We start from the raw sequence: 13452 nt of genomic DNA on the forward strand, positions 1-13452 counted from the left end.
CTCAAATTCAGGTATATATGAAATAACTCGTGTGACTCATTTTGAAATTTCATTAAATATTAAGGTCAGTTTATCCCTGCTGATATTTTGGCCTGTCTTTTCTAAATTTTACCATCCGTAGAGAAAACTCTTAATTCTAGGTTCAGGTGAGCCCAAAGTACAAGATCAGTTGTGTTTTCACACGTATTAGTCTTTTTTCTCACTTTTTCATCTCAGACACTGATTCTCGCGGCTATCAAAAAACATAATAAAATAGGGTCTTGGCTTTAAGATTATAGCTGTAAAGAGTTTCAGATAATACTGGGATAAAACTAGAAAGGAGCCATAAAGCATTGTAAAAATGCTAAAAGTGAAGATAGGTTAAGTTTTTGGCAACATGGGGTCAGTTTGTCCCCCCTTGTAGTTACAGTGTTTGCCCCAGGCCTTGGAGCAGACCGAAGTGGGCTCAGGCGGCTGCGTAGAGCAGAGGAGCCTGTGCAGGCCTTAGAGGCTCGCAGGAGTCGTCTGTTTTCCTTGTAGGTGTATCTGCTGGCAGGTAGCTGCAGTTTAGGCGTTCACTTCTCATCTCCGTGCAAAACTGCTTTCACTTAAATCACTCATGTCAAAAGTTGTAAGATAGCCATTTTGTCATCTTAAAAATATTAACTTTTTTGTAGGGCATCTAATAATTAAGTTTTAGTTAAATTTAAGCTGCAGTTTACCCATTTAGGCCATTATATATGATTCAAGTTGCTTCCTAAAATATAGCTGTTACCCCCTTGATTGGTGCCTACCTAGATCTGATTCGGAGATGTTCAGTGAGCAAACACATAAACATGTTAAAAAAATGAACAAGACACTCTCTACTCTTAGAAAGCATATGCTCTAATACAAAAGATGAAATTGCAAGATAGGAGGTGATTAAGAGATGTAATGAATTGAATTTTAAATTTCGAAAGCCTATGGGAAGGAGAGCTGACTTTCTTTTGGGTGGAGAAAGCTTCATGGATTCGTAGGTATTAAATATGAGCAGATGAGTTGTAAGTTAGAAAAGGATAGGAAAGAAATAGTCCGGATATGTGGAATTTAGGTTATTGAATCAGAGAGTGCTAAAATAGAAAGAGATCTTACAGGTAATGTGACCTAGGACTGGCAAGTACAACACACCTGTGTCCCCCCCAGCTTGCCTTCTGAATTCTGCATCCATGCAGCCCTTCTCTGCGCAGCTAGGTCCAGTCAGGCAGGACTGCCGGGGGTGATGAAACTGGCCAAACCTGCTTGGCCAATCCAGTTCTGTTCCAGGGCCCCCATTCTCCCTCACAAAATGGGGTCAGTGCTTGTGCCTAACTCCTAGGGTTGCTGTAAAGCATAGATGAAGTACTGCTAAGACATCTCAGCTGCCGCCCCCCCTCCCCAAAATGGGGAGCAGGGGAGCGCTCAGTAAATGAGAAGCTGTACAGATGCCCCAAACCTGTAAATCCATTTTTTCTGAAGTCCAAAGTAACCAGGAAGCCCCTAGACACATTTCTACTAGAAGAGATAAAAGTTGCTTCTTTTAAGCTTTGAAATTCTTTGCTGATGTACTCTTAGGCATCCTTTAGCCATAATTTCATCTACATCACAAATGTATTACGGTCGATAGCTTTGTTGTTGGGTTGTAACAAGTCGTTGCAACTTGTTTTAAGTTGTCACTTGTAACACCTTGTTGGGTGGTTTGGGGTTTTTTCCCCCCTCGTTTTGTTAATTATCTTTCATACTAGTTATTGTTGATTTTATAGTCCCAGCAGATTTCATATGTTGTTCATTTCACGCTGGGTCCTTCAGAATTCTTCTTAACTTTTGGACGGTTTGTCCCTCCCATATCTGAGTGCCTTAGGGTCATTTTCTCAACACTTGTAATCCTCATTGTCTTCACACATATCCAACAGGAGTCGGAGAAAATACCTCAAATAAGCAAGCATTCTAGAGACTAACACTGTTAGTCTACGCTCCCCTGGGGCATAGGTTATTATATTTCATTCAACGGTGATTTATTGAGTGTCGTCTGTGCCAGGCATTGTTCTGGGCACTTGGAATGCATCAGAAGAAAACAAAGATGCCTGCCCTGGAGCAAGGCAGTCTACGCTAGTGAGTGAGAGCACCGGGTGCACAGCCAGGCTGGCAAGCTGAGAATCCTGGATCTGCCACTTCCTAACTGCAGGATCCTGAACAAATCGCTGGATCTTTTTGTGCCTCAGCTTCCTCCTTTGCCAAATAGTGCCTTACTCGTAAAATTGTTTTGACTCTACTTGAGTTAATATGTTAAAAGGCTAGAACAGTTGCTGGCATATTCAGAGTATGTGTTATATTTGCTCTCTTTATACAGGAAAGTTATTGACTAAAAGAACTTTGGTGCATCTGTACATACGCATAGACAAATATGTAATAATTGCTATTTGTAAGAAATTTAAACACTTAAAAGATATTGTTCTGATGAAGAGTTATGTAACTGACAGAATTTAGAACTAAATAATCTTTTAGTTCTATTGCTTATAGTATTCTGTTTTAACTGGATACCACCATCCTAACTCATTTAATGTATGTGTAATATTGTGGCTCATTTGCTGTTTATTAATAAGAAATCTTGTTTGATGTACAGTATAAATGTATATTTATGTACATGTAGGCTATACTATATTTCTGCATTCTAAGTCTCAGGCAAAAGAATGCATGAATTTAATTTCAGATAAGGCTGTACTTTTAAAGAAGTTTTGCTGATCTGTGAAATGCTTTTTGGTTTGGCATACAGTGACATGGACAAACAAAAATCCACCCTAGTAGATGCCCTTTGTAGAAAAGGCTGTGCCCTGGCCGACCATCTTCTTCACGCGCAGGATCAGGACGGGGCCGTGTCAAGTGATGCAGAGGGAAGGGAGGAAGAAGGAGAAAGTACTCTGGATTCTCTGGCGGAAACTTTTTGGGAAACTACAAAATGGACTGATCTTTTTGACAATAAGGTAACTTTCTGCCTCTGGTTTGCGCACAGTTCTTGGTGGTGACTTCGCGGATGCCTCTTGGGCCCCATTTGCCTGCTGTTTACTGATGCCCACTTGACCAGCCAGAAGGGGAATGGAGGCAATGGAAGGAGGCTAAGCTGGGCTCTGAGGAAGACAGTGCATCTAGCGAGACCTCATGTTTGGCTTACCTGTTTTAAAACCATTTTACCATTATTTTATCTGTCTGCAAAGCGGCTGTTTAGCCACACTAATTTGGAAAACAATTTGAGAATGTATGTAGTGGTCTGTTGTTTAAGCCAGTTATGTGTGAAGCTAAAATGAAGAACATCTAGAAGCTATCTCATGCCTCCCCATGTCTAGTTGTGTGTTAATTTGTCAGGAATGGAGAAGGAGGTATTCTGGTTAGTTTAGGTATTAGTTATTTTTCTCAAAACTCTTTAAATTCTAAATAATTATCATCTTGGTTTGTAGCTGATCAGTTTTAAAACCCAGTTTAGAAAAAGAAACATTGATGAACTTTTTGGATTTTGATTATGGAAACATCCCTTTTAGCTCTCTACCATAATTCTTACAGTAGAGATTGTATAACTACAAGTTTTTGTCAATCTTCCTTTCTTCTGGAGATAAAGGAAAAAAAAGTAAAAGTGGAATTCTCACTCAGCACAAACCATTGTTTTGTTTTAGTAGACGGATGCTTGTTTTCAGGATTAATTATGGTAATTTGTGGTAAAGAACCATGGGAGCGGGTGAGAAAACCTTCCTTTCTGGAAAGCGTCAGGTTTTCCAGCACAGTACAGTAGTGCGTGCGTAGAAGGAACTCAGTTTCATTCAGGACACTGAAGGAGTCAGTATTGCACCGAGGTTAAGAATTTGGACCTGACCTCAGCCCCCTGGAGTGTGAATCCTGCCTCTGCCACTTTCTCTGTGTGACCTGAGGCAAGTTACTGAATCTGGTGCCTCACTTTCTCATCTGTTGAAGGAGGATAGTGACACTGCTACACTAGGCTTTTGTGAATGAGTGTTAAGTACGTGGGAGGGTCTCAACAACGTTTGCTGTTGTTGCTAACCAGAAGGCTCTCACATCTGCCGTGTACCAGACACTGAGGGCGCGGCTGGCAAAAGATGAGTAAGTACCTGGTCCAACAGCAAGTCGATAGACACTTGATGAACATCATGATAAAGTTGTTATAAATAGTTCTCTTTCTGCCGTAGTACTACAGTGTTGGGGCCATGCATTACATTACCTGTCTGTTTACTACGTTTCTAGCAACATTTGTCAAACATTTTTGCAGTTTGGCTCTCGAATACAAATAAATGTGCTATGATTCCCTTCTTTGAGGACATTCTCCACATTCTAAAAGTGAAGCCCCAAAATATAAATAAATGGTTCCAAGTATATCTGACAGATGCAATAATTAAAGATACAAAGCTTGTACAAAAGGAAGTAGTTGAAATTAACATGTTTATATAATCTAATGCTTTTTTTTATTTTTATCCTCTTGCAATTTTGATAAATTATAGTGACTTCATAGTTTTGTACTTCTATCTTAATTTGCAGTTTTGTAATCATTTATGTTAGCTTTGCTTTATTTTGCATAAAGAGGTGTTTTGGTATGGATTCTAACAGCTAGTGATTTATCATAATAATTTTCTTCCCCCCCAGTAAATTATCTGTTCTGTGGAATACCTAGTTCTTTTGAAGATTTAATTGTTTTAAAATTTTTTAAAACTTACTTGATGTAACATGTTCATCTTAAAACCTACATTTCTGTTGCAGCCTTAACTCTTTCATTATTAAAGCTATATGACTTAAAATGTAAATATTTCATAGGTAAGCTTTGTCTTGTTTTTTGTTATAGGTTTTGACATTTGCATACAAACATGCATTAGTAAATAAAATGTATGGGAGAGGCCTTAAATTTGCAACTAAACTTGTGGAAGAAAAGCCAACAAAAGAAAACTGGAAAAATTGTATTCAAGTAAGTGATATTTAAATTGTCACTGTTGAGTATCGTTTCAGTATTGCATAGCGACAAGATAGCTAAAAGGCCTTATGATAGTGGTGTAACGATACTGACTTTATCCTGACTGATTAGTACTCTAACGTAATGTGAACTATCAAATAAATGCATGAGACATGGTCAGTAAGCTATTTAAATTTTTAAAACATGTTTTACTCCTATCTAGGAAGCCTGTATTTAGCCTCAAATGTTTTTTAACAGACAAAAATGCATCATGTATTTTGTATAGTTAAAAGACAAAGTTTTCCTTTATGAAGGAAACAGGTAATTTAGTTTAAATACGTGTTGGCTCAATTCTAAAATGGTTGAACTATTATTAGAGTTTATATTTGATTTTAGTCTTCATTTGAGATGATAGACCATTTTGTTATTTTACCGAAGATTGTATTATATGCAGAGAAATTCTGTGGTTGAGCTTTCCATACAAGTTGCTTGTCAAGTGTAAAAACTTACTGAATTCAACGGAAATTATTTGGACCTCGCCCTGTCTTTGGACACACATAATTGGTTTAGGCCTAAAGGATGTCTGGAGCTTGGGGAATGTTGGTTGGGCCAAGTGCAGCCGAGGGATTCATCTCTGTATTTAAGGTATTCCTTGGATGTAAAACTAACCAGTAGGTTCCTGTGGAGAGTTTTTCTAATTAGTATAAACTGTAGGTTATCGTTACTCCTAGACCTTTTCTCTGTGCCTTCATCAGTCAGTCCATATCGTAAGGCGTTTTAAATTAGCGCCTTCAGATCTTTTAATGGGTTCAGAGAACTCTTTCAGGACCTAATTGTCAATATGTCTAGTGTGATTCTCATCACGTAGGCTGTAATCTGCCAGCTCTTATATTTGTGAACCAGTGATCCACCTAGACGTTCACATCAAGCGATGTTTTATAACTTGTCTCCTCTCTATTCTGCTCCCCTACTGCCTGATCTCCCTACCCAGCAGCCAAAAATGACGGCTTTAGTCACCTACCAGTGAATCTCCATCACATTTGAAGTGAAATGCAAACTCCTCAGTGCGGCCCACATGGCCCATGTTATCTGGCTCCTGCCCTGCTCTCCAGCCGCATCTCACATCACACCTCCCCTTGCGCTCTGCTTGTGCTGCGCCAAACCCCTCTCGGCCTGGCTGAAAGAGCGAGGCGCTTTCCCAGCAGAGGCCCTAACTGTTCCCCTGCATGGAAAGCTCTGTCCCACATTTACAGAGTAGGTTTTTTCTTGTCATTCCAATTTCAACTTAAATGTCACCTCCTCAGAGCTCTCTTTCTTGACCATCTCACTTCCTAGTCAAGTTCTATTTTTACTGCATACATGATATATATCAATTTTTTTACTTACTCGTCTATTTATTAATTTGCTTATTGTTTGGTTTTCCTGAGTAGAACATAAATTTCCATAAATGAAAGTGAAAAGTGAGTTTGTTCAGTGCTGTTTCCTTGATGCCTATAACAGTGTTGGACTTAGAGTAGGTGCTCAGAAAAAATGAATGAAAGGAGACCAGGCTGGTAGGAAGGAAGGAAGCAAGTGAGTTAAGTCAGAAGGAAATTTGCAGGGGTGGTGATGACTGCCAGGCCAGGTGGGCTGGTAGGAAGGGTGAGTGGTAGGAAGGAAGGTGGCTGGGTGGGTTGATGGCGGGTTGGGGGGAAGGAAGATTTACATGCTACTACTGTATTATTACTAAATATTTAATTCAGAATTTACCCGAAAGATTGAGCTTGAAAAATCTGTTCTTTAATAATATATCCTTGTGTTTTGTTATAGCTGATGAAGCTGCTTGGATGGACCCATTGTGCGTCTTTTACTGAAAACTGGCTCCCCATCATGTATCCTCCTGATTATTGTGTATTCTAAAATAGGAACCAGGACTTTAAATTTTAAAAAAGAAAGTTTTATAGTGAATGGATATAAAAACAAATTTGTCGCATTTTTAGTCTAATGCATGTTTTCATCTGCTATCAAATACCAGTTATTAAAATGATGTGTATTTATCAGAGAATTCGCTGTGTGGCTTAATACATGTAAACCGAGACCTCTGACATCATGGTGTTTTCTTAATGCCTCACATTGCTGGCACCGGGCCATGCCCTGTCTGCCAGCACCAAGGACTTTCAGTTGGGTTGCAGCTATTACACGCATGATAGGTTTTAAACCATAACTTTTAACTGCAAGCCAGTAAAATTCTGTTTTTTATTTTATAAATGAACAGGGTTTTAACATGCTTGACTTTAATTTTTTCAATTGTATGAAGGCCTTAAAAAAGCTACATTAAGCGTAGCTGAAATTATTTATTGGACTAAAAAGTAACAGAACTTCATTTTCAGATTTTTTTTTGGCAAACGTTTACATTCAATTAAGGGGAAAAAAATGAAACCGGCACAAATAAATGGGTGGCAATTGCTGGAGCATAACTGCTTCAATAAATCTTCATTTTGGAGTTATTTCAGGCCAATCATTTTTAACATCCTCTTGACGTGCAGAGCATCAGAATGAACTTATTAATAATAGATGTATAAGTGCCAGACAGCTAAATCTTTATCAGGTATTGTAAAGATACACATATGGTATGTTTATTAAAGTTGAAATAATGTAAACACGTGAATAAATTGCAAAACCAAGATTACAGTACACCATATCACTCTGATACCTTAATTTTTTTATAAATAATAAAAGTGAATATTGAAGCTTCTTAAAGTTGGTCTTAATTTCTCATGAATAAAATTTGGGGTTAGAACAGAAATATTAAATCCATTGACAAAAAATTCAACATGAGATTATTTTATAGTGTTTCTTATAGGCTTGTAATTATTTAAATATATTTCCAATTCTAATTATGTGATTAACTTTTTTATATGTGTAACTTTTTATTGTTTCTATCTTTTTGGCTACTAGCTTCTCTCAACCTTCCTCCAAAACATAAACAGACACACATAGATGATATACAAAAGCTTCTACTCACTTGTAGCAAATGCATGTGTGTGTGTCTGTGTGTGTGTTTGTATGGTTTTTAAATCTTGTTCCCTTAGGATTTAATACTGCAAAAGACCTACCAGTAATCTTCTCTAGTCATTTATAACTGGTTTTTGGGTAACTAACCCCTTTATCTGATGAAAACGTTAGAGCCTTTGTGGAGAAATACACATATGCATGTAAACATTTTGCACACAATTTCTGAGCCATGTGGAGTCTGAAGTCCGTGAACAGCCACATGCATGTTCCCTCACGAACACACGTCCTTTCACCTACACACACACAGGTCACCATATGTACAGTTTCAGTCCAATAAGGAAATTGAGAAGCTCAGGAAGGCTAGGGTGACTTCCTGAGGTCATACTGCTGACTGAGTGACTGATTGATTATTAAATATAGAACCTGTTTTACAACCCAGGTTTTGCCATTCCTGGCTAGTGCTGCTTGCTTGCACAGAGCTCAGGGTCAGCCCGAGGGGAGAGCTTGGGTCCTTCTCAGGTCTTTCCCGAGGATGTGCACAGCCCCACGACGTGTGTGGCCTTCTAGATCCCCAGGGATATGTCAGAGCCCCTACGGACATCTCATTCTCCAGCATTTTCTTTTAAGTTTTTTGATGAGTCCCAATTGTTATTCACCATCTCAGGCAGCCACAGAATTACAGAGTTGCCTGTGATTATCTAGACAAACACCCCGTGGGAAAAGGCTTCTTGGCCTGAGAGAGATCTGAGTCCTGTCAATTAAAGTCGGCCTCGCACTTGGGGTCTTCTTGGGAACAACCAGACAAGTCAGATGATGACAGTTCTCTGGGAGTGAGCTTTGAAGGAGTGCCCACCCTCTCCAGCCCCCTCCAGTGATCGCCAGACTGCTGGTTTTCAAGGCTGCCGTGGAGATGGGACAGGTCGGGGCAGGTTAAAACATCACGAAGTGCTCTCCTCTTACCGAGACTCAGCCATTTTACATGAGTGAACATGCCTCAGGTTGCTCCGTGCCTTTGGTTCATTTCCAGAGTTTTGAAAAAGTTGCTTCTGATTGTTTCTCCCCTTCTACCATGGCTTTAATGGAGGAGAGCATTTTCAGAGGTGCTTTCTCACTGAGGAATTGGTGCACCGTGTTCACTGATGTCACACTTTTTCTTTTTTTAGCACATGAATTTAGTATCCAATTTTAATGTAATCTTAGGGTTAGAAACTTGCTGGTAATACTTTTGTTTCAAAGTGCTACCTTCTGAGTTATGTCAAGATACAGTAAATTCTAGGATTCTTCAAATATGACTTATTTTTACATAAGGGCATCATCATTCCTAAGCTCCCTAATTTCCCACTTTATTCCTCAGGATTTGGGTTTTTCACTGTATTTTTTAATTTGAGGGAGAACTTAAGCCCATGGCGGGTTTTGGATATACTCTCTTTTTCGAGAAAAGTGTAGCATTCCAGGTGTAATAAGCAGCTGAGCTCTCCTGCCAGGCCAGGTCACAGCAGCCTGACAGTCTGGTGCTGCGAATTGGTGGGTTCACAGCCCTCCCTCACTGGTAGTGAAAAGCAGACAAAAGAGGTGTGTGTCTGCGGGGGGAGATAGTGACTAATGGAGGTTCAGGACAGCATGAAAATTTATAGGCAAGTGTTTTTTAAAAAGGCTCCCTAAAGTACTTGTGGTTTTCTTTTATAACAGGAACTTCTGTATCTGTAATTTTTACTTATCTCTTTCCATAGGGCTAAAGTCTCAGATAAAATTTTAGAATGATGATTATTAAGTTTGCTATGGAAATTAGAGATGCACCCACAGACTGGCAAAACCTGCTTTGAACTGAGATTCCTAGAAAGACCGGTTCCATCAGGGGACCCTAGGTAAGCGATGCTGTGAGCTGCGGGCACTTACACGAGGTGGCCTCATCAGCTTCTGCTTTCTGTCTGGATCACACTGTGCCCCCACGGGGACAGCTGGACCAAATGAGCTCCAGAAGATGTGCACAGTAGAATCGTTACTGTTTCTGTGTGATTAGATTAATGCAGGAGGTAAAATGGTGCTTTAAAAAGTCAGGGAGAGTTTTCCTGTTTCTGGTAACGGTGGCCAATGTTTGCACCACACCCACTGAAAACAAGGGAGTCAGCTAGGTGACAATCACTTCGTAAAGAACAGTAGAGATGGTTCAGGGTGTGTGCTCAGTCCTAGCCCCAGGGCCCTTTTCCAATGACAGGAGGCAGCTCCCAATTGTACTGATAGGAGTTTTGCCATCACGGGATTTCTCACTTCTCCCTTAGTAGGTGCTTCCCAGGATAACTTCCCTTTGCCCCGGAAGAGCATTGCCTGGTCCTCTCCTGAGGCACCATGAATCTCAAACCTCTCCTTCCAACTCTTGTCCCCTCCTCACCTCCCCACCAAATCTGATGATGAAATGTCCTGAGACCAGTTGGCTGGACTGCCCAGCCCCGTCTCTGCTCACTAATCCTGACTCAGGCACTGACAAGCCAAATCACTTGACCCCATGGTTTTCATCAAGAAAATTAAGGTGGTGTATGTCTGTTCCAAGTCAAAAATCATTTAATTTGAGTTAACTGAGTCTTTCTCTCAGCAGTGTTTCATTGTCTGTACTCTCAATGGCCCAGCATTAAACTGTATGTCTTTGTCTTTCCCTGTAGGATGTAAGTCAGAGCGGCATGCATAGAGAGATGGGAAGGAGGAATGCTTTTCATTCTCCCACTCTGAAAAAACTCGAGAGAATTTTCTAAGGAAGAAGAAAGTAAGAAATAAGCTCTAAGCTCTATTAGTCTGAGCGTAGTTAACAAGAAGAGAAAACTACATTAGTAATAATTGAAAAAGGACACTAGGAAAGAGAAGGAAGGTGTAACTACTGCCCTAACACAAGGGCTTGGGCTGTCCCACCAGGAGACGACAGGCCACACCCTATTCTGCGAAGGTGGTGTTTGCGTTTTATTTAGAACCCCTGCTTTTGTGAGAGGATTTCAAAGAATTAACAAACAAGTGTATGATTGATTCAAGTCATGTCCTCTTGAGGGTCAAACATGAGTGGCTACAGTTGCAGTATCAAGGCCAGATGCCACAGTTTTCACTATGCAGGTGGGCCTGCCTGCATTTCCAATCGTGTAAACCAAATTCATCCCAGAATCTGACCATGCCAGGTCATATCCAAAACGTGACTAGAATACAAAGCAATGGGAAATATCTTTCATTTTATGTATGATTTTAAAAGTTACTAACGTATGTCTCAGTGATTCTATGTGCCAAGCTACCTAAAACCCAGTGGTTTCCAACAACAATCATTGCTTTTCGCCCAGAGTGTAACTTGGGTGGAGTTTGATTTAAGCTGGGCTTGGCTTGGCTGGTTCCCAGCCCGAGTCACTGAAATGTACAATTTACAGGAAGAACAGACGCTAGAGGGACGTATGAAAGGATACCCTGGTGATGCAGTCAGCATAATGCAGCAGGCAGGAATGCTACAAGACCGGAGCCAACCCTCTGGCACAGCAGTTAAGTGTGCACATTCTGCTTCGGCGGCCTGGGGTCAGCCGGTTCAGATCCCGGGTGCAGACATGGCACCACTTGGCAAGCCATGCTGTGGTAGGCGTCCCACATATAAAGTAGAGGAAGATGGGCACGGATGTTAGCTCAGGGCCGGTCTTCCTCAGCAAAAAGAGGAGGATTGGCAGCAGATTCTGGCTCAGGGATAATCTTTCTCAAAAAAAAAATGCTACAAGACAGACAGCTCGGCTTCTTCAACAAGTTAAGTGGCAAGAGGAAAAAGCAAGATGGAAGGAGAACCTGTTGATTACAAGAATTGAGACATGCCGATCAATCATTTAATCAAACGTGGACCTTCTTTGAGTCCTGATTCAAACTCTAAAAATAAATTTCATGAAATTTATGAGACAATTGGAAATTGGAACACTGGATTTTTTAATATATGAATAATTTTAAATTTTTTAATATAAAAATTTTATATAAAATATATTTTAGATGTGATAATAGTATTATGGTTTTGTGTCTTATATAGATATGAACAGAATATACAGAAGGAAGGGTGTGTCTGTTGTTTGCTTTAAGTTAATATAGGAGCAGAGAGAGAGGTGGAAGTATCTGTGAAATGAGATTTGCCATGAGATGAAAATTCATATGGGGATGAGGATTCATCATACTTTCATCTACTTATTTAAACAGCATTATTGAGCTATAGTTGCCATACAATGAACTGCACATATTTAAATTTGTCTACTTTTTATATATATGTAAACTTTTCTATAGTAAAAGTTTAAAGACAAAGATTCTTTATAATGGCAATCAGTCCAGATTTCTAAAAGGGCAGGCCTCTATCCATTTAGAAAATGAGGGGCCGGCCCTGTGGCCAAGTGGTTAGGTTCATGCACTCCGCATCAGTGGCCTGGGCTGCAGACCTACACACCACCCATCAAACCATGCTGTGGTGGCGTCCCACATAGAACTAGAATGACATACAACTAGGATATGCAACTATGCACTGGGGCTTTGGGGAGGAAAAAAAAGAAAAGAAAAGAAGCATGGTCATTACATCCCTTTGTCCTGGGAGTGTGAAAGCGATCCATTGGTAAGTCTAGGAAGAAATTTAGGGGTCAGGTCCCATCGCTATAATTTTTTTAACAGATTTCTCTACGTCATGTCCTTCAAAGAGATTTGAAAGAGAATTTGCAAAACATTTGGGACAAACCATGAAATTTTTAAAAACTGCTTTATTTCATTTTAATTCACCAATTTTAAGTGTACAGTTCACTGTCTGCAGTGCAACCATCAATACAATCCAGTTTTGGAACATTTCCATTGGCTGTAAAAGTTCCCTCCTCCGAATTTGTAGTCAATCTCCACTCCCACCCTTAACCCCAGATGGCCAATGCTTTGCTTTCTATCTATACAAGTTTGACTTTTCTATACATTTCATATAAATGGAATCAGGCAACATGTAGTCTTATGTCTTCTTTCGCTTGGCGTAGTGTTCTTGAATTTCTCAGTTATTCGTTCCTTTTTATTTCTGAGCAATATTCCATTGTATGATGGACCACATTTTGTTTATCCATTCACAAGTTGATGGACATTTGGATTCTTTATATTTGAGGCTATTACGAATAATGCTGCTATGAATATTCATTTATAAGTCTTCTGTGTGGGCGTGTGTTTTCATTTATCTTGGGTAGATACATAAGAATGAAATTGCTGAGTTTCTTTTTAACATTTTAAGAAACCAGTAAGCTGTTAAGTGGTTGTACCATTTTACATTCCCACCAGCAATGTGTGAGAGGTGCGGATTTTACACCACCTCATCAACACTTGGTATTGTCACCTTTTTAACTTTGGCCATTCTAGTGGTTGTGTAAGAGTATCTCATTGTGGTTTTAATTTATATTCCCCTAATAAATAATGAGCTTATTAGATATTTGTATATCATCTTTGGTAAAGTTTCTATTTAAATTTTCAAAAGTTTTGCCCATTTTTTCTGTTGGGTTGTCTGTCTTCTT

General features: G+C 39.7%; 1 protein-coding gene across 6 annotated transcripts in view; it reads left to right on the plus strand.

The window, feature by feature from the left end:
• TPP2 (tripeptidyl peptidase 2) overlaps positions 1–7678 on the plus strand; it is a 75762-nt gene extending 68084 nt beyond the window's left edge. For all 6 annotated transcript variants that reach the window (XR_011428080.1, XR_011428079.1, XR_002801098.2 and 3 more), the window contains 3 exons: positions 2768–2975; positions 4835–4954; positions 6749–7678. Coding sequence is in view for 2 of the 6 variants with exons in the window: in XM_023621801.2 (XP_023477569.2) it covers positions 2768–2975; positions 4835–4954; positions 6749–6838 (418 nt within the window). In the remaining 4 variants the exon portion in view is untranslated. The remainder of the gene's footprint in view (positions 1–2767; positions 2976–4834; positions 4955–6748) is intronic.
• The last annotated feature ends 5774 nt before the right edge of the window (positions 7679–13452 follow it).

The sequence above is a fragment of the Equus caballus genome, chromosome 17 (genome assembly GCF_041296265.1).
Source record: "Equus caballus isolate H_3958 breed thoroughbred chromosome 17, TB-T2T, whole genome shotgun sequence".
In the NCBI taxonomy this organism is placed as follows: Eukaryota; Metazoa; Chordata; class Mammalia; order Perissodactyla; family Equidae; genus Equus; species Equus caballus.